Raw genomic sequence first — 22490 nt, forward strand, 5'->3', positions numbered from 1 at the left:
GCATGCTCAGTCCTACCTCACGCTGCCTGAAGGACATTTGGGGAGATTCTTTCATTTAAAAACATACTAAATGCCTCATCCTGCAGGTGAACCATCCTCCATGTTTCGCTGGTAGATGGCAAGAGTGTGCTTCTGTTTCATATTCTAATCACTCTGGAGAGCTCCAAGTTCAAACTCTCCTGCTCTGTGCCTCCTGAAAGTACTCAACAGTAGAGTGAGGACTGTGAGCTCCTACTTTTAGTGGTAATAATTTACTTGTATAGCCATCATCCGCTTTGCAAACTATTAGCTGTAAAAGAGCTGAGTCTATCAGTATGAAAGGTAAGCTTAGTTACAACATCAGTATGCATACATGGTTGAACAAAGTGGCCACTACGATGTCCCAGTTCAGAGCATCATAATGGGACTAAATGGTCTATCTCTAGTTAAGTAAGTAACCATCAAAGCATTCACACAGACATACATGGCTCCCTTGCCTAGCAATACAAAATTGTCTCAATAGAACTGCACAAAGAACTAGACTGGACACAAAGTAGTCGGTAAAGCTTTTTACTTAGTCCGTAGCACTCCTCAACTGGAAGTTGGGACTTCTAGATGACCCAATAGGAGTTTGACTAACCTCAATTTCTAAAAATTTCTAGAATTAAAACGCTAAGAAAATCTGTAACAAAAGGATTTTTTCAGATGACAGAAGAAACATTCAGAAATAGTAGCAGAACTACAAAGCTTCATTTATTCATACATTATATATTGCACATACACATTTGAAGCTATATGTATTATGGATTTGTATGTGTAGGTACTGCAGCTAAAACTATAAATTCACCAGATAATTTAATGGCATTATCTCATTGCTACTAATTTTAAACTATTTTTGCCTATACCTGTACCTCACTTCATCCCCACTTCAAATTCTTTAATTCAGTTAAAAATCTGAATAGACCCGGTACAGCTGAGAATTATGGTTGCTTATAAAATTAAAAATATATATACACACGTGCTTCATTGCAACACACTAGCATCTAGTTTTGTTCACAGTAAGTATATTAAAGGTTTCCTAATGACATTTGGATATGGACTTAAATTTGTTTTATTGTTATGAAATTTTGCAGTGTTTAAGAAATCACACGCTTAACACTGTGGAAACAGAAATAAGGACATCTAAATGTTCCCATTATAATTTAACTGAAATTGTGGGAAATGTTTAATTCCCATTTTCAGGATACGTAGTCTCATTAAAATGGCTTCATGGATCAGGCCTATAATGTATCTCAAAACAGAAGTCCAGAATGCAAGTCTCAAGAAGTTTGTTTTTTGTTTTCAACAGACTGGACACCTGGCATTTTCAGTCAATGACAATCATGAATGTCAGACACAGGAAATCTATAACTAAGTAAATAAAAAGATCAAAGCTACAAATGAAGTTCAGAGGCCACAAATATTTTAAAAATGAATAAAATAATTGATATGCCCTACAAAATTTGATTTAGCCATGGGAATAAATTTAGCACAATTATTCTTGTAATGGAGATCTTTTACAAACTATTTGTGAAGTAATACAGAAAGGAAAGCTGAATAAGAAGAACATAAGATGTTATTTAACCCTTTACACTGAAAGAATGCAAAACCTGAATCTGATTGCAAAAAGTTAATCCCCAAACTTTGCTTGAGGGTAACATGCTGATAAAATAAGTGATGTGAATAAGATGCATATAAAAGATTATGATTTATAACTCAAAACCACAATATGTACATTTAAAACACTGGCCATTGAAGTATTATGTCTTCATAACAGACGTTCTTATAATACAGGGGAAAGAAAGAAAATACCCATTTGTATCTTTGTAGTGAGGGGCAAGGATTTCTTAGGGTAATCTCTTCCAACTACATAGTTGGGACATAGACAGACAAGCTTTCAAAAGCAAGACTTTCTTCATCAGATCACTACCTTGGTAGTGGAAACCTTCATTTCTTCCACAAAGTACCAACTGAGTATAACAACAAAAACAGTCCATGGAACAAATGTTTTAGCAAAACCATAAACTTCTACCTTATGATAAAAGGCTTCAGATGTGGTAGCTAGGTTTCCATTCACCCTCCTTTCCACCCCCATAGTAGTATTTATTGGTTTCATCAAGGCTAATTCTCATATTCCTGTCTTTGTAAGCTTACACAGAAGATCATCAAAAGTTGTATAAACATCCTCAAAAACAAGTTTATACAACAGGATCAGTCAGTCTGACTTCTCTGGCAAGCAGTTAGTCTAGATGCATTTAAATTAGCCAACTTTATAAGCATTCTAAGGGAACACCAGTTTACTAAAATACTCCAGCTGGTTTACATATGCACTCACTATGCAGCGCAAAGCAAAAGCTTCTGAAGAAAAAAAAACATGTTCAACATTCCCCTCAAAAGCTATGCACATTTCACAGGTCAGCTCTGGTCACACATAAGCATGAAAATCTGAATCTCTATGTATAGAACATACTGTGATCATGATTAATTTAATTACTTGCCATCAGTTCAGGAGAATGAAGGAGTCTAACTCAACAGCTACTGATTAAGACATTAAAATGGGGTCAAAAGTGCCTTTGCGTATGAAGACAAAAAAGGAAAGAAAAAAAAAAAACTTTGGCAAAGGAAGCAAAGGCTTCAGCCCCCTCAAGACCAATTTAGACTTTATCATCATTAGACAAATGCTTCAGCCCATACTCCATATCATTTCCAAGTATAAATGAGTTGAACTCGCTTGCTATATACAAAACTGATTCCCCTTCATTGTAACTACAGCTGCTCCCTGCCCCCTCCCCAATGTGGTGATCTCCAAAACAAACTGATTTTTTCTACAACTGACCCATAGTCCACATATTCTCTCCCTCTTCTTGCCTTCTTTGAAAGAAAACATGTTACATATTCATCAAAGTACAGTTGCAAGCCAGGAAAAAAGCAACCAATAAAATGAACTGAAAGTAGCAATTCAGTCACTAGTACCAATGACTAACTAAATGATACAACCAGAAAGGGAAAACAATGCACATGCATGACCATGAATGTAATTTTTTTAGAGTGTTAAGTAATGCAGGATTAAAACCACACTAAGTTTTAAAAAAATGCAAACATCTTAAAGGCCACAGCAGATAAGTGCAAAATTCTGAGAGTTCAGAAGAATACAATGCATCAGGTGAATCTGCTGAACATTTTCAATCTAAGAATCTGGGGCAGGAGAAAACTACAGTTTGTTTCAGGGCATGCATCGGTTATAAAAGGTTTCCAATAAAGATACCAGTCACGCAAACAGACCTCACACACCTAGGTCTTCATAATACTTGCTTTTCAAAACAGATAAAAGGAAACTGAATTATCAACAATAATATAATACTTTTCTATTACTAAAGCAACGCATGATGATCCTTGTCTGATCTATTTTTTTTTAATTCTAATATAGTGTATAAGTAAATACAAATGGAAGAAACAGGTGATTTCCTCTATTCCATGTAAAAATATAGCTGATTAGCAACACAAATTAACGTCTCAACATATTCTAGAAACGGATTAATTCGCAACAATCCCTTGAATAAAAAAAAAAAGAGAATTAGCATCTCTCTTGCTAACCGTAAAGCAAACCATTTCGAACGTTACAACTAACCATGCCTTTTTTTTTTTTTTAACCTACTTGAATTTTACTTTCAGACATCTGAAAAATACCAAGAGTAAACAAGGAGAATAAAATCACTAGACTGAGTCTGTAGAAAACCTGGTAAACTTTACTTGAGAGCTTTGCTCAATGTTTATTTAAATAAAGGAAATACCTAATGTGACAAATCTGTAAAAGACAGGAATCAGATCATGTTGTTTAACAAACTAACAAAGGCTTACCCCAACTTCTGCAAGAGATCTACCAATTTATTCTGCCTGGAGCCATTCACTTATCTCACCCCTTATACCCACTTGCAAAGCAAGAAAGTCTATTGTTTTATCAGGCATTTCTGGGCTCAGCTTTAGAAATGAGATTAATGTTTTAGCATATACTGACAACTAATACTCAAGTTGGTTAAGCACTGAGGGAAATCTGGACTCATGCCATCCAGCAGAAGTGGTACTGAAAATTTAGCAGCACACTTTCAGAGAGGTTAGCCATGTTAGTCTGAAGTCAATTAGAAGACAGGGTAGGCCTGTACCTTTACAGACTAACTAAATACTACATGTGTATGCATAGCACAAGCTTTATGAATCCAAGTTCACTTCATCAGATGCTGTGAAAGGACACTTCCTTCTGAGCTAACACTGAACTAATAGCTCAGCCATCACTATGAGCTAGTTGTGCTGTCTTTTGACAACACATAATTGAGCAGGTCCTCAGTTCTAGACTCAAATATTTTTAATGCTCTTCCTGCAAAAGATAGGCATTAGCCCCACTCTTCTAGCTAAACTGAAGCAGAGATGATTACATTTCTATCAACATAAATTCACTCTGCAGTCTTGGGCAGATATAGTAAAAAACAGGCTGTAGTGTTGCTTTGTGCTGTTAAGTAACCATGTGCATGATAGTTGAAACTACTCTTCACTGTTAACTATTTCTGCATGCATAATTGGTAAATGTGTAGAAAATGCTTTGAGATTTTTAGAAGTATGAACCATAAGTTTAAGATGCTATATCGTCATCACGGGTATTGGAAAGGTCTTTTGCCTAAATGCCAAAATTCTTTCATGCATTAGGAAGTGCCTGAATACTGAAGCTGCTATGGTCTGGGTAGAGCTGGAATATCCACCTTATTTTGCAAGGAACTAAATTACAGCAAGTCTTCTCAGTTGACCACATTAAAACAAATGTTCAGATGACTGATTTGCAACATAAAAATCTCAACCTGAATTTGTGAAAATTTTAGTTCTTGCTTGAGCTAGATGTGAGGCCTCAAATAATGGGGAAAGAGAAAACATGCTCTGCTGTCAAACTGAAGAGCTGCAACACTAAGCTATCTGGGTTTGTGAAAATGGACAGAATGTGAAATCTTACAAATACTGCAGATCTGAAGAGCTGACACAAAATATACTGAAATAATTTGAGATAAGGAATATTTTAGTCTCAAAAACTGTTAATCACTCTTTAAAACGGACATCTTAATATCAAAGACAGTCCACTGAAATATAAAACCTGCTGAGGGATTAAATAACTTGTATTTTATATTGGAAAATGACATTGCAGATGCTAATTAATTTATCTTTAAAAAAATAAAGTTACATAACAATTAAGAATATGCAGTTAAAGATACTATTAACTTTTCTTTCAGATGGATAATCTGTTTTTCTACGACTTGCAACATTTGTCACAGTTAATTTTTGAAATTCTAATTTAAAACTGAAAACCAGGAAGCAGATTGTCATTTTATCATTATCTCAAGTAAATTCAATGGAAATACTTCATCCAATTGCCCTGCTTCTACAGGGAGCATTAATTTAGGTTTGCATTTAAAATGAAATGATGTTTTCCTGACTGTTGTGACTGTTTACCCTTATAGTTATAAAAAAATTACTGAATTGAGGGATATGGGGACCTAACTCCTTGAAGTACTTAAATTATAACATTTATTATATTCATTAACCTGTAGATTCCTCTAACTAATGTTTGCTCTATGTGGTGGCCGAATACCTTGAAATCCACCTTTCTTTTATACAGTAGCAATCTGAATGGATTTAAAGTTCTCTACTCAATAAATATACATTAAGTTTAAGACAGAACCTAACTGGAGTGCATTTGTAAAGTCTTTTATTCTAGTCACAGACCAGGTCTACAGAGTATTGAAATCTCTTAATACTGTTTAGGATGTCAATTTTAATTATTTTTACAAGATTTTACAAATGGAAAACGGATTTGTAGAGGAATCTGGATTAAAGCCAAGTAATATGACAAGCAGACATATCACAAAACACGCTATTCATGCTCTTCCACAGAGAAATGGTAGTAATTATTGTGGATACTTGAATAATAAAAAAGTTAAAAGCTGTCACCACCACTTCTTTAGAGAAACGTGCAAGAATGAACTTGAAAATAGTTTAAGCTTTTCCCCTTCTGACTTTTCAAAAGTTAACTAATAAACTTTGACTGTATTCAACTGCATGCTACATTAAATGGCTGTTACATGAACAAGTAATTACTGACCAGTCTAAACAAGCAAGAGTGCAGGAAAAAGTACAGGGAAAACATTTAAAACTGAACAAAAAAAGAGTCCCAGCAGAACCCTGAACAAACTTACCACGGATTCTGTTCTTCCAACAACAGAAAACCACATTTTGATCTCCGGGACTACAGATCCTTGAAAGAAAAAGAGAAACAATTCTCCACTTCTCTCACAGCCCTGAAGAGCAACCAGCAATACAGTCTGCTGGATTTTCCAAGACACCCATCAAGATAATTCTGAGCTGGATGCTATGACACTGTATGGCATTTATCACACAAGCTATAACCAATACAATATTCAGACTCTTACGTAATCAGTATCCCGTTCCGACTTTCATTTACTTTAGGAGCTTTATTAAACTTTGAAAACTACTAGAAAAAACAAAAAAGGGGGCCTTTTGTACAAAAGACAAAAACCTCCAAATTAAACAGGAAGTAATGTGCTGGCCCACAGATGAGTAGAAAGTCACATGCTAAACCCCCCAAAAAGTGATATATTTTTAAAGTAAACTGCATGCACATACTGCTTCCAAATCATCTGGATTTCATAAAATGAAACCACAGTGTGGCTAGGAGTCAGGCAGCTCTTAACATCAAAACATCTTTCAGGGTTAGAGCAACCAACTTCTAAACAGTTTCAAAAAGCAGTACAGACCCTGCTCCCCAACCACTCCACTCCTTAAAAATCAATGTCCTTACAATAATGCTAGCAGACATAAAACTTCAAAAAGATTTAGTACAAAAAAACTGTACACGGGTGGGGGCAACAGCTAAGCTTCCTTCACTGCTTCAATGGATCATCTGCAAAGTTTAAGATTTTTAAATCACAAAGGTTTTTAAGAAGGATGCTGCAAGGTATTTTCCCTAACTTTAAAATGATTTTAATAACTCCTTAAGCTTGAAACAATTAAGTACTAATACTAGTTTTTATTCAGTATGCACATCACCCCCCTCACTTGTTACATGGCTGCTCAAAAAATTAGTGTCAACTTAGAAAGCCACTGGCTTTTAATGAAAAAGTACATGAATAGAGTACATGGTGATGGTAGAATCTGTATTTTAGAAAATTTACATTTTGCACATACCAAATATTTTCATAGCTTGTCCCCCAATAAAGTACCATATAAAATATTAAAACTGGAATTAAGACTAAAGTTCTTAATGTCATTGTCTGTGATTAAGTGGAAAGAGGGCCAAATATTTTGTTCCTTAGTGACTGAATAAATGTTTTCATTATTCTCTTCTCCACTCCACCACTTAAATCTACCACTGGTGTCTGTAATCCTTCACATGACAAATTAAAACCATCCATCATACGGACAAACAGGTGCAGAAGACTCTGACTCAAGTTCTATTACTTCTTTGCTTTCAACATTATTTTTAACATTAGCTTTAACTTACAGAGACTATTCCGCAATAAATTCTTTCGGTAAAAGGAAGTGACAGCAATTTTGTAACTAAAAAAAAGATGTTGCTAATTAGTAAAGTTCTTTGCCAGTTTCCAATAGGAAACTTCATTTTCATAGATTTTCCTTACAGCCGTATTGCTTTATCTTTGGTTCATGGAACACATCTAGCCTGCAGAGCTCCTCATGGGTCTGGAAATTTGGCAGCGGGAGAGCGGTGGATCCAACATGCAGGCTTGCTCCACAGCTAGATCTGGGGTGCAAGGCCAGGCTGGCACAACTGATTGCTTCCACCGATCAACCTCATGTGCTGACCCCACCTAGATTCAGCCTGTGGGATCTGGCCTGCTGACCTGCCCCACACAACTCATCCAGGCCATGGGGCCAGAAGGTTAAGCACCACTGTCCCACAACATGAAACTGCACACAACATGAGCAGAAAAACTTTAAACATATATGAATACACAAGTATATTACTTAGATGTTGTGCTCTAACAATAGCCATCAAAATTGTGGATTTTTTGGTGCAAGGTACAGGAACGGAAGAGTGGAAATCATTTCCTTTCTTTTTTTTTTAAATTAATCTTTGAGATTATGAGCATTACTTTCTCTTCTCCGAATATGTCCATGGCCTTACATTACAGCCCTTTCTTCTGCCAAGTGACAACTAGGCAGGTTTAGCTTCAGTTAGTAATTTTCATTCAAAAGAAGTCAAGCTTAGAATGACTCCTCTCATTATGGCAGGCAATGCCATACTTTTGTCATTCAAGACAAAGTGCTATCTATATTCATATACAGAATCATGTATTAAAACAGCACATATGCACAGGTTTCCTCTGGCATGCCTAAAGCAATGATAGTTGAGGCTAGGAGATAACCAGTTCAATGCTCTCCCTCTAAAGCAGTGTTTCCCAACCTTTTCCAGCCCAAGGCACACATAACATTAATAACAATTTTCTGCAGCGCACATGTTAAGGCATTTCCTATCCTCATACCTATTGTAGCTCATTGCCACGGCAAAATTCTGCATCACACCTGTTCATTTCTGACAGCAGACATTTGTGCTGCAGCACACTGGTTAGGAAATACTGCTCTAAAATATCCATCCCTGCTGCCGTTTAAGCTAGCCTAACCATTGGTCTGACCCAGTGTGGCACTTCTTATTGCTCCTAATAAAAGCTTAAGCAGTTGTAGGTATAAGAGCATCTCTAACACAGTAAAGTACTGCTTTATTTGGAGCAGTGCCACCTGCTGATCAATCACTGTAATTTTCATTTGTTACTTTTTCTTTTTTTAATACTTCACCCAATGGAACTTAAGGGACCAAGAAATAAAACTGGGACCAGCCATCAAACTAGAGCCCTCTGCAAAGAAAAGGAAGTGCATCTTCTTTTCATACAAAGACAAATCCTTATTTTTTGTATTTAAAATGCACTTTAAAAATACCATATTTACTTGTATACCAAACACACTTCTCCTCCAAAAGTCAGCCAACCAAATTGGGGTGCATGTTTTAAATGAAGATGGTGATTTCCAGACCAGAATGGAGGCAGGAAACACTGGAACAGCTGCTGTGGATTGGCTCTGTGCTAGGCTCTGGTGGCATTTTATGTGTTGCTCCATGTACATTCTCTCCCCTTGCAAAATCTGCTGCTCAAGGCTTAACCCCATCAGAGCTGCTGGCAAATCAGCAACAGCCAATTTGGCAGAGGCCGTGATGGAGTTGAAGCTTGAGCTGAGGAGCTTTTATAGAGAAAATGCCTGAAGATAAATCTTTTCTTCTTCATTCTGCTTTCCCAAAGCAAGATGCATGTCTTATTTGGGGGTCTGTGGTATGCACAAAAATATGGAGTTTGAATATCAACTGATTTTCTTATTCTGGAGAGAAACATTGGGGGGGTAGAACAGTCAATTAAAGCAGATTACCATAGCTAAAATATTAACATTGCTTACCCTGATGTGAAAAACTTTAAAACTCTTAAGACACTTTAATCGGCATGTTTCTTTCCTTCCTCCCCATTTTGTGGGGTCAAAAAAAAAAAACACAGAATTTCAATTCCAGTATCAGTGCAAGATACATAACCTGAGTTCTACTGGAGAAGTCAAGTGTCATTAGAACAAGGGAGTTAACAGAAAAGTAAAAACGTATAATCACTATCAAAGCTTCTCAAACACCGTTTATCAATTTCATCAATTCCCTTTTCTGTCCTGCTTCAAAAGTTCATTGTCTGTCAATCTTCCTGAACATTGTGTTGTTCTTATGAAATGGAAACTGCACTAACAACTATGTCCAAAAGCAACTCTCTGTTCTAAGTAGCCACTAGAAAATAACCCAACTAATTTGAAACTGGAAGTGCAAGATAATCTCTTTTGCACATCTAATGCTTATCTGGGAGACCGCAGCCTACTGTTGGATATAAAAAAAGATTTTATGTATTCCTAGATAATTCTACACATTTAAACAGAACTTCTGCTGCTTCTTACAACATTTTTCTTAAAGCTTCAGCTTCTTAAAAAACCCTGTTGGATGCTGCACAGTGGCACTTCTGTACTGCTGCTGTAAATTAGTGATGTCAAACTAATTTAAAATGTGCATGTGACAAGTCAGTCAGTTCCAGGGAAAACTGCAAGTTTCCCACTTCTCATACTCTGCTGCTCTTCAAATGAGAAAAATCAACAGGACAACACTTTAGCATAGAAAATTCCACTTCAGCTTGCCAATTTCATCTTGAACATTAAACTGAAATGCAGAAGTCTGATCAGCAGTTAATCTAGCGCATGCCAAAAGTCATGTATTTCCAGTCTCTCAGACTTAAGCCCACTACATCATATAAGAACTCTACTGAAGAAATGTTTTGCCTCAAATTTCTCAAGATTTTGAGCACAGTCTCTTTCAAAGGTAAGATGAACTTTAGATACATATGCATCCAAAACTTACCTCCACCTTTGTAAAAAACAGGAATAAAACTTGTTTCAGCAAAAAGATGGATATTGGTTTAGAAGTACTTACCTATACCAAATACCTTAAAAACAGTACAACAGTGTCTAGTCCATAATTTTTTTGGGAAAAGGGACTCAATTGCTTTGATAAAGCTCATCCCCCACACAGTAAAAAAAGAATCACAAGAGACTCTCTCTGTTACCTGAAAATGACTGGGACTTTCAAACACTGGTTACATAAATTACACTACAAATTTAAAATTCAGATGTACCCAAGTGGGGGAGTCCTCCATACGGCAGCTGGAATTCTGTGCACGTACTTCACATTACCACAACGAAGACTAACATAATAAGCACCACAATATGGCAAGGTGAAAGGGTCCCTCCCTCCTTTTGGGCAACCTATTCTGCATACAGTATTTTAAGATCAAAATGAAAAACAAGTGAAACCAAAGTAATTTGGGCAGTAAAATATGGTGCAAACAACCTCTTCACTCCACAAAATAAATATAAAATTTAGTTGGTTTGCAGGCTGTTTTTTCCTTAATTCATTTAAACATTTTAATCCATACCAAATTATAAAACACGTCTACACACTTTTTCAGGATTACTACTCTTCCTCAAAGCACTTTTGCTACATATTTGTGTAACCCCCAATCAAATCCAAAATGTCTGATGAGATTATAACATTAGAAGTACCAACTTAAGAAATTAAATTCAGAATGTCATTATAGGAATATAGAAATTTCCAGGTTCCATTTTTCTGAGTTGCTATTTCCTTTACTTTGTTCAGTCTGTATATTTTACAGAACAGGAATTTGCAGCTAAGGTAATATGACATAAATGTACTCTGGGCAAGTGCATGATGTAAGTACATTTTCATAGCAAGTAAATAACATTGTTGTTTTGATCAGTTCATGAGACATTGTTTTCATACCTTAGCAGCAACAATGCTTAAGCCCATTCCATTTTGTTTTTTTAGTGTCACTGTGATGATTTCAGGTTCTTTCCTCAAAGGCTGAGCCTACCAAAAGAAAAAGTAGAGAGAGAGGTAAGCACACATGGCAAGACTGCACATAATGGCCACTCTATAAAATCAATAAAACAAAATGATTTATACAGGAAGAGAGATTACATCCAGAGATCCTTCTGCAAATAAATTTAATTTTCATTATAATTTTAAAATCTGTAACATTTCATTAACATGAATAGGTATCAAAGTAAATCAGCATTACATTTGTACTCAGAATTCTGCCACAGTTATGCAGTCTATCAAAAATGTTCTTTTCTCTTGATCTGTGACACTTTAAAGTTAATAAAAACTATAAACAGAATGTACATCTGGGTCAGACAATTCTAAAAATGACATTTAAGAAAAAATATCTTGACAAGTTTCATACAACGGGGTAACACTTGTAAAAAACAAATCAAAGAATATTCACATTTAATTATTTATACAAATAATTGTATTATTCTGCAATGTATAGTATTATATATTTATTATTTTTTTTATTTACAGAAAATTTTATTATTAACAGAAATATTAACACATTGTGGTCAAGTTAAAATATTATAAAAATAAGGATATTTTAAGAAAAAATTATATTAGCGCGCACACATCAAATGCTTCTACCAAAATGGAGCCTACTTCCATTGATTTAAATGGAAGCATGAGAATGCTTTATAACTATACTAAGCCACTGGAAAAAATGAAAGATTTCTGTAAAAACACCAGAGGACTCAAGGAGAAAGCCACAAGACTCCGGGAAACAGAATGCTTTATCACTGCTTCCATCTATCAGTTCCTCTCTGATCAGACAGTTTAACACAAGGCAAGATAAGCACTATAAAGTTTTACAGACTATCACCAGAAGTAAATTTCAAATAATGAAAATTTTAGCTTCTAAAATATCAGGTGGCTCAACTATACAAAAAAGAAAGATGCACCTCATTTTTGTGTTGGCTAGACATACAAGGAGCCTCAACAACACCATTTGTCTCAGATGAGTCTCCAGCTGTAGGATTGTTTAATGAAATGAGAGGCTTCGGGCTGTTTTGTAAGAAATCCAGAAATCCTGGAACTTCCTTGTTTCCAAGGGCATTGTCTAAACTTTTCTTCCAGCACCTTGCTGTGTCTGTTGGCAGAATGCTTGTACAAGGCCAAGAGCTGTTTACTTTATAGGTGTGTCCCATCTCTAGGGCTTTGCATTCAGTGCCATGCTAGCTGTTTCAAAATAGGGTAAATTGGGATAAATAATCAGACTTTAGGTAGGAGATCCTGCCAACTGGATGTGCTAGTGTTCACTGTGACACAAATAGCGTATCAACTAAGAAGTGCAGCTAAGTCACGATACGCAAATCAAGCAGACTACTATTAATATCTCAATGAATGCCTACGGAATGGAAAGGATTTTTGGGCGATATCTTCCATTTTACCAACTGCATAGTTTTCTTCTAATAATGGCAACTGCCATAGGTAAATTGAAGAAACAGTTGTTGAAAGGGTCCTATTATAATACTGAGGTAAGTCTCTCATATCCACTGATGTCAAGTCTCCTGGATAGACTGCAGCAACTGTGGAAGTTAAATCCTCTATCCTGATTTTTATTTTTGTCAATTCAGCCTTGCGCGTGTACCACAGACCAGTCTATTTCAAAGCTTTCTTAGTATGACAAATATGGAATAAAACCTTCAGTCACTTATTACCTCAAAAGATAAGTACCAATTTCACTAGTTCTAGAAGTGAGAAAATTTTCTCTACGTTGATTTAATACTTGTTAATCACCCGAAGTAACAGAGAAAATGAAGGGATGTGACAGAACCCAAAACCCCAAAGAATGTGTCTGCTATGCTATCTTCTATATTCACCCATTCATTATTAGGTCCAGATGCCTGTTAAGTAAGACACAATAGTCTCCAAGCCTATATATGGATCAAGGCAGGCCAGGTTCACTCACAGTCACTGAAGTTATTTTTAACTTGCATTTGCCATGTCACTGAAGCACAAAGGTTCTTCAGGTCACTGCATGGGGACATCATGGTCTTAGCAAAATACAGCTGGCAGCTTGTTGACCACTGCTGCCTGCAATAGAAATTAGTGGCACTTGGGAAGGCGCTGGGACCAGCTTGAGGCTTTGGCCACATTGAGCAGGAATGGGAGGCTCACAGGGGTTCATGTCCAAGTAGTCCTCGTCCCCACATCAGCCTAACACACCCTACACCACCACCTTCTGCACTATGGGAGATGTTTCTGCTGGATGGGAAGGTGTTGGCACTGTCAGCAGGCTGATAAGGGGACTAGCAGCTACTGGGACATGACTTACATGCTGCACAGGGAGCAAACATCACCAGTTCTGCCTCTGCTTGGAAGTCCCTTTAAATGACAGTTTCTACCTTCCTGACCAAATCTCTTGGAATGGAATCCCCTTAGCAGAAATTGTCACATCCTTTGCACTTCTGCACCAGCCTTAAGAAGGCTAAAGAAAAGTCTTTGGGTTCAGAGCTTGTTGAGCAGAAAGGGAACTGAAAATTAACCAACTCATGATTAGTAAGCAGAAAGTCAACAAGACCTCTCCCAGTTGGCTTCTCTGCCATTTATAAACAAGTTGTCCCCAACACAACACAAAAGTTTCCTGGCCTGTCTGCAGGAAAAGTTTGCAGAAAGCTTTCATATAACTTTCTCTGACAGCTGTTTCAAACACTGAATACCTACCAGCTCAGCATTCTCACGTAACAGGTGACTTTCATAGTCTGCACCTTCAAAATATATTGTCCAAGTCCCTGGTGAACGTGGATGAGGTGTTAACCTGCAGAAGCCTAAAAGAGAAATAGAAAATTCACAAAAAAAAATTTGGTGGAACAAGCAAAACCAAATAGCTTACACACTGGGGTATTACCTCTGACCCATGTTACATTTAGATGCGACTAACAGAAACCTCACCACAAGTGCCACTCAATTTAAGGCATGATAGTGTAGTAAACAACCCACAAAATTATTCCACACAACACGGAACAAGTTTGTGGCTCATCTGTATCATGCCTTAAACTGAATGTGTAGCCAGGGACTGTATAGACCTGATGCGACACCCAGCTGGGGACTGCATGTGGTTTTAGTTTCCAGGACACAGGGAGCCTAGAGCTGGGATGCTGCAGCCCAATATGGGGCTCTCCATGCACCAAGCTGATTGTCTGTTGGATGAATGGATTGTAAGATGGACAGAAAACTGGCTGGAGCATTGGGCTCAGAAGGTAGCAATCAATGGCTCAATGTCTACTTGGCAGCCGGTATCAAGTGGAGTGCCTGGGGACAGTTTTGATTGGGTTGGTCCTGGGAAGGGTTTTGTTCAATGTCTTCATCAAAGACCTGGAAGATGGCATAGACTGCACCCTCAGCACATCTGCAGATGACATCAAGCTGGGGGGAGTAGTAGATATGCTGGAAAGGGCTAGGATTTAGAGAGACCTAGACAAAATTTGAGGATTGGGACAAAAGGTCTCTCATGAGTTTCAACAAGGACAAGTGCAAAGTGCTGCACTTAGGATAGAACAATCCCATGTACAGGCTGGGGGCTGACTGGCTGGGCAGCAGCTCTTTAGAAAAGGACCGGGGGGTTACAGCAGACAATAATCTAAATACAAGTCAGCAGTGTGCTCTTGTTGCCAAGAAGCCTAATGGCTTACTGGGCTGCATTGGTAGGTGTATTGCCAGTAGGTCAAGGGAAGGTGTATTGCCCTCTATTCAGAACTTGAGGCCACATTGGGAGTACTGTGTTCAGTTTTGGAGCCCCCACTACCAAAAGCATGTGGACAAATTCAGGAGTTCAGCAGAGGGCAACAAAAATGGTGAGGGGGTTGGGGCACATGAATTATGAGGAGAGGCTGAGGGGACTGGTCTTATTTAGTTTAGAGAAAAGAAGACTGAGGAGGGACTTAATAGCAGCCTTCAACTACCTGAAGGAAGATTCAGAAGAGGATGTAGTTAGACTGTTCTCAGTGGTGGCAGATGACAGAACAACGAGTAATGGTCTCAAGTTGCAGCAAGGGACGTTTAGGTTTCGTATTAGGAAGAATTTTCTTACCAGGAGTGTAGTAACCTGGTTCCAGTGTTTTACCCAGAGAGGTGGTGGAATCTCCATCCTTGGAGGTTTTTAAGACCTGGCTAGACAAAACTATGGCTGGGATTATCCAGATGGTCCTGCTCTGAGCAGGGAATTGAACTAAGTGACCTCCTGAGGTCCCTTCCAACCCTAATTTTCTATGATTCTACGATTCTAATGTACAGTCAGCTGACTGCTTTCATCTGTGGGTGCAGAGGGAGTCTGGGACTGTGAACGTGTAAGACGTAATTGGGATCCGGTGCTTGATTCCAAGAATTGCGTGTCCTACCATGCAACATGGGCATGGTAGGGGCTGGGGTGCCACAGGGGATGCAGTCAGGAAGGCCAACCATACCTTGTCACACATCCACAGATGCATCTCAAGCAGGTCCAAGGAGGTGATACTCCCCCTCTATGCGGCACCGGTCAGGCCGCAGCTGGAGTACTGCGTCCAGTTCTGGGCGCCGCACTTCAGGAGGGATGTGGACAACATGGAGAGGGTCCAGAGGAGGGCCACTCGCATGATCAGGGGGCAGCAGGGCAGACCCTACGAGGAGAGGCTACGGGACATGACCCTGTTCAGCCTCCACAAGAGAAGGCTGAGGGGGGAGGATCTAGTGGCCTGTTACAAACTAGTCGGGGGGAGGGATCAGCAGGCACTGGGGAAGTCCTTCTTCCCCCCAGCACTGCCAGGAGTGACCAGGAATAACGGTCACAAGCTGGCAGAGGGTAGATTTAAGCTAGATAGATATCAGGAGGCAACTTCATGGTCAGAGCGGCTAGGATCTGGAACCAACTTCCAAGAGAAGTGGTGCTGGCTCCTACCCTGGGGGTCTTTAAGAAGAGGCTAGATGAGCACCTTGCTGGGGTTGTTTGACCCCACTACTCTTTCCTGGCATGGCAGGGGGCCGGACCCTAGAAGGTATGAAACTATGAAACTAGGTGCCCAGAGGCAGTAAGTTCAAAGCCATATCAAGAAGCACTCACGGTGTAGCCCTGTCAGATTTGAATGAACCTGCAAATTCCACTAAATTCCTCGTTACAAGGACACAAGACAGAAAGGAAGGACGTGAATGGCAGGAAGGACGTGAATGGAAGGACGTGAATGGCAGGACATGCGATTTTGGGATCAGGGATTACATCCCATCACTTTTTAAAGTAAACATCTGTCCAGGGCCATCCAGCAATATTTACTCTCTTTTGTTGAAATGTTTAATAGGTAACCCCAAACTGATGATTAGAAATACAACTATTCATTTTGCAGCAGTTCCAAGTTTATCAGTAACCAAAATTCTATAGCTTGTCCATCCAAGCACCTCACTGAATGTTGCAAATGTTAGGGACAACATACATAACTAATGAGCTTGAACCCCATGCAGAAAATATGGTACTGCTTATACTAACCAAGCAGCAGTTACTTCTGAAAGACTTTGTGGAACAGTGTGTGTGGTGGGGTGGGGTGGGGGCGCAAGAGCTGGCAGGACAGCTATCAGCATGGCCACTTAAGAGTTTCTGGCCACTCTCCTGCTCTGTGGCAAGGCTAGAAACAGAACTATTTTTTCTGTCAGACCTGCATTTTTATACATTAAGCATTGTTCCTCTACTCAAGGCCAAGTTATAAGTCAAACTGGTAATCGGTCTAAAAAACAAAGCTTAAATGGCTACAATTATGTACAGTAGCTTTTTTCACCTTCACAAAAAAATTCTTTGAAAATTTACATTCCAGATTAGCCTTTAAAAGGGGACTAAATTTTGAAGATATAAACAAAACAAAGAAAGTAGTTAGGCAGGTTTTCTAGGTACAATACAGCAAAATCCAGAACATTTCTGGGTCAAAAGGATTCCATGAGTTAAGACTTTTCCCCCCTCAACACAGGCTAGTATGATTCATTTTAACTTTTGAAGAATTCTGTTTTACTAGCAAGTGAAGTTCTTTTAGATGAATGTCATTACTTCAATCCTAAAACAAAAGCATCTGAAACAAGGAATCTCACACTTTTTCCATGAAACTGACCACAACTGAAGAGAAAGAATGCCTTGTGCAATTTACATTCTACTGACACTGACCACCTCTCTTTTCCCATCCTTTTAGCATCTTGACATCCCTGTGGACACTATAACTGCTTACACAGAAGAACTGATTATGGGAAATGTAAACAGACTTTCAGACACTTCTTAATGCAATTTGGCAGCTGAAGATATGGCCGAAAGGTAATATCATGCGACAACCTGTTCTCCTGGTAAGTGAACTTTTGGGCCTGAGGGATGAACGCAGAAAAATGTGACGATCCAATTTTCTCTTCTGCTTTGCCTTTTCCTGTTACTAATGTCTATTTCATTTCACCCAAGTACACATGCTTGCTTTTTTCTCCTTCCTGCCCACTACCTTGATAATTTTATAGAATATAAATTTTCCAACAGTACACCAATTCTGTACTTTTATCATATTTTTACATAATGAACATTATTTCATAGCAAGTAAAAAAGCTTTATTTTTCAGGCTCCAGTGCTTTCCAATACATTCTAAAGGAAGCTTGTAAATATTTTATCATGTTCTCTTGTCACTATTTAATAGATACTGACTAAAACATGAGTAGCAATATTCTACATGACATCAATTAATTATAAAAATGGGCATCCTTCATTCTCTGCCATTGATAATGGTGTAACTATGCACCCCACTACTTCACATCAGAGGTGCAGGCATGTGGTGCCAACTTTCTTCCATGTCATTTCTACAGTCTTTTCTGCCCTTTTTCATTTCTGCAGTATCAAATGTGCTAGCACTTGCCAACCAAGAACAGAGGGAATGCTTCACTTTATGTACAATAAGTACAAAAACCTTAATGCATGTGGTTAGTAAACAGTTCTTTGACACTGTAAACTTCAAACACAGAAAATTCAAGTTCCCTTGGTGACCTACTTGTTATTTTGCTGCTCAGGTATCAAGAAGTATATTAATAAAGCTTCTGAAACAGTGTGGAGAGAGCACAGTCAAAACAAAATGCCAATATAAGCACTACTAATTTCCTGCACAGGGCAAATTTAAAGAGTTACAGAAAAATTTAAATAGGATAATGAAGAAGATTTAAAAACATTGTGAAGAGAGAAGAAAAATAAAAAAGATGTGTAAATACCTCTAAAAATATTTCAAATTCTGTGTTATTGTACTGTACTAGAGAAAGGTAACCCTATTATAATGGCACAACAATAGCAGGACTAACCTCTCTGGCACAGTGGATCTAAAAATTCTTGTAAACCGTTTGGAATGTTTCTGACAACATCACATGAATAGCCATCTTCTGGCAGAAGAAAAGGCAGCTGTAGATCAGGATCCTCTTCCAGCTGAACTTCTCTGCCATCGCTACGAGCTAGTTCATCAGCTGTATTTTCTGCGACAGCTACAACCTTATCTATAAGCTCCTGGACACAAGACAGAAGGACATGGTTACTGTTAAGACTTCTATCACACTGCTTAAAAGCCTATACACCAAGACATTAGATAGCAGAGTTAAAGCATTTATAAAACTTTTGCACAACCGCAACAACCATCATTCTACATCCTATGCACAGATGCACTGTAGGTTACACTTTTATATGTTTATCAAATTTAATGCATCACAATTTTATGCTTTAACTTTGTGAAGCATCTCATAATGTTGTCTTTTAAATTAAATTGAATTATGAACACATCTTCTACAAAATTTCTGTAAAGCATCTGCCTGAAAAATGGTAGAGATCATGTAAAGACTATACTAGAATACAGGTGCCCAAAGAGGATGAGTTTAAGTGACGTACAACCTTAATTTTGGCATTTTCTGTTAGACATTAGTAGCAAACTCAGTATCTTTTTATATAAAAGAATTCATCTGTATTTATAGAAAAGAAAGGTGGGAAACTCATAACAGGCTATTTACACTTCCTTATTTCAGAACTCTGGTGGCTGGTAAAAAAAATAAAATCAAACAAAACAACAAAAAAGAAAATACTAAACCTTGAGAATAAAGTAAATAATTTTCATTTAAAAAAATGGAACTATTTAGCAATATACAGAACAACCTGTTCCACATTTCTTTGGAGATTCACAGGAAAAAGCCCTTGCCCTGCACATCCTAAGTTCACAAGAGACCATCTTAAATCCTTCCAAAGGTTTTTATAATACCTTTGTACAATGAGGCAAAGTAGAATGAGGCTGTCACAGTACCCAGTAACACTTCTTAAGACATTTATACTTTGCAAATGATGCACACTCTTACTTCAAATATATATTTTTGAAGGAATCCACAGAATGTAAGTTTATGCAGAATATAAAATATTAGATTCTAATATTAGAAGAGTCATCTAATACTATAGAATCTAACATTTTTGTGAGATTTAACTATTTTAATCTTAAACAAAGCAACAAAAATCTAAATATTTCTATCCCCATGTTAGCTGCCTTAAGATTGTCAAACACATCACAGGGATGTAAGATGGATGTGCTGAATATCCTGAAGGGACTGGGAAGTGTCCAAGTATTAAGTAGTAAGGAGTGATTATAAACACTCTCTATACTTTCTCAATCAAGTTAACTTCCTGAGTAACTTGAAAGCTGACAAGATAGTCAAAGAAGGTAGAGAACAGATTAAAATGTACTGACATGCAAGAGAAAAAAATAATACCTTGTTGTGGGAATTCATGTGACAGGGGGCCATCCCAGAGCCGAGTCTCACGTTGGCCCGCCCATCTATTTATGTAAAGCAGTCCGCCCAGTCTTTCCTGCCACGACTTGCTGGTTAAATAAACTGGTGGTAAATGCAGGAGGGTGCCCATTGTATGCCCTGATGCCTGGGGGCACTATCCACAGCTCTACCATCCCTACACTGTGGCCCATGCCTCACAGATGGCATCAGAACAAATTCTTACACTTTGACCCTAACTTGGTCTTTCAGTGCCTGAGGACTTACTGGGGTCTCCCTCTGATCCAATCACGCAGCCTCAACATGCCTAAGGACTTACTGGGGTCTTGACTTGACCTGACTCCCTGGCTGAGCCACACACTTGGCCTCCAGCTCAGTTGTGGCCTCAGGCATCCATAGACTAACGCTGGCCTGTCCACCCCCTACCTGGGGCTTCAACTCATGCCCTATATCTGGGGCCTTCCAACTATGCCCTCTCACTTGGGCCTTTACTGTACCACTGACATTATTACACGGGGGTTGGGCCATGTGCTGCCCTTCATAGATGCTAGGGTCAGAAGGGACCTCAGTAGGTCATTGAGTCTGACCCTCTGCCCTTGCACAGAAAAGAACACTGGGGTCAGATGACCCCAGCTAGTTGCTTGTCCAGTCTCCTCTTGAAGACCCCCAAAGTAGGGGAGAGCACCACCTCCATTGGAAGCCCATTCCAGTCTGGAAACCCTTGACGTGAAGGAGTTCCGTCTAATGTCCAACCTAAATCTGCTCTCCATCAATTTGTGACCATTGTTCCTAGCTACTCCAGGGGGTGACCTAGTAAACAGAGCATCTCTTAACTCCCTGCCCTCCCCTGATGAATTTATAGGCAGCTACAAGATCACCTCTCAGCCTTCTCTTGCGAAGGCTGAAGAGATCTAGGTTCCTCAGTCTCTCCTCATAAGGCCTTGCCTGCAGGACTCTGACTGTATGAGTGGCCTTCCTCTGAACCCTCTCAAGATTCTCCACATCCCTTTTGAAGTGCAGCACCCAAAACTGGATGCATTACTACAACTGCAGCCTGACCACTGGTGCATAGAGGGGAAGCATCACCTCCCCAGACCTGTTCATCATGCATCTGCTAATGCATGATAAAGCATGGTTAGCCTTGTTGATCACTTTGTCACACTCATGACTCATGTTCATCTTGGAGTCAGCTATGACGCCAAGATCCCTTTCCACTGCTGTGATGCTGAGAAGGTCACCCCCCAGCCTGTAAATTTGTTTGTGGTTCTTTTTGCCCAGGTGCAGCACTTGGCACTTGTCTTTGTTGAACTGAATCCTATTTTGTTCTGCCCATTTTTGCAACCTGTCCAGATCCACCTGGATCCGTTCCCTACCCCCTGGTGTGTTAACTCTGCCCCATAATTTGGTATCATCTGTGAACTTGGACAGGGTGCTCTCCATGCCCTCATCCAAGTCACCGATGAAGACACTGAATAGCACTGGTCCAAGGGCTGAGTCTTCCAGGACTGCCCACATCTTTCCAGGTCCATATCAACACGTTCACCACCACTCTCTGGGTGCAACCTCTAAGCCAATTTGCCACCCACCTGATGATGTAATCATCTACATCACATCCTGTCAGTTTATTTATGAGAACAGAATGAGATACCCTATTGAAGACCTTCTTTAAGTCTAGGTAGATGACATCTACCTTGACTCCTGTGTCTAAGCATTTTGTGAACTGGTCATAAAAAGAAAAAAGGTCAGTCAGGTAAGATCTACCTGCAGTGAATTTGTGCTGATTTCCTTTCAGCATTATTTCCCCTGCTGGGCTCCCACAAATGTGATCCTTAATGATTTTTTCCAGAGTTTTCCCAACAATAGAGGTGAGACTAACTGGCCTTATAGTTTTCCGGTTCCTCCCTCTTCCCCTTTTGAAAATAGGGACCATATTGGCCCTTTTTCAGGCTGTCCCTTCATCCCTACTCAGCACCTGAATTACACACAGTCCTTTGGGTAGTTAAGACGCCCCCTATTCTGTGCAGGCCACCTCTGCTCTCATGCCCTCTCCCTAGGACTACACTACTGCCCACTCTCTCTGGGCCAAACAACTGCCCCCTCCCTGGCCCTCTTACCCACAATGTTGTGGGGGCTGGGTTTACTGAGGCACCCCTCCCTGCCTTTCATAGTTTCTAGGGTCGGAAGGGACCTGAGT

General features: G+C 39.0%; 1 protein-coding gene across 1 annotated transcript in view; it reads right to left on the bottom strand.

Moving 5' to 3' along the window:
* AFDN (afadin, adherens junction formation factor) overlaps positions 1 to 22490 on the bottom strand; it is a 182195-nt gene that overhangs the window by 50832 nt on the left and 108873 nt on the right. The window contains exons 20-22 of the mRNA XM_019526929.1: positions 18842 to 19040; positions 14234 to 14337; positions 11459 to 11545 (exon numbers count right to left, since the gene is read on the bottom strand). Coding sequence (XP_019382474.1) covers positions 11459 to 11545; positions 14234 to 14337; positions 18842 to 19040 — 390 coding nt within the window. The remainder of the gene's footprint in view (positions 1 to 11458; positions 11546 to 14233; positions 14338 to 18841; positions 19041 to 22490) is intronic.

The sequence above is a fragment of the Gavialis gangeticus genome, unplaced genomic scaffold (assembly GCF_001723915.1).
Source record: "Gavialis gangeticus isolate Ggan-Ray unplaced genomic scaffold, GavGan_comp1, whole genome shotgun sequence".
Classification (NCBI taxonomy): Eukaryota; Metazoa; Chordata; order Crocodylia; family Gavialidae; genus Gavialis; species Gavialis gangeticus.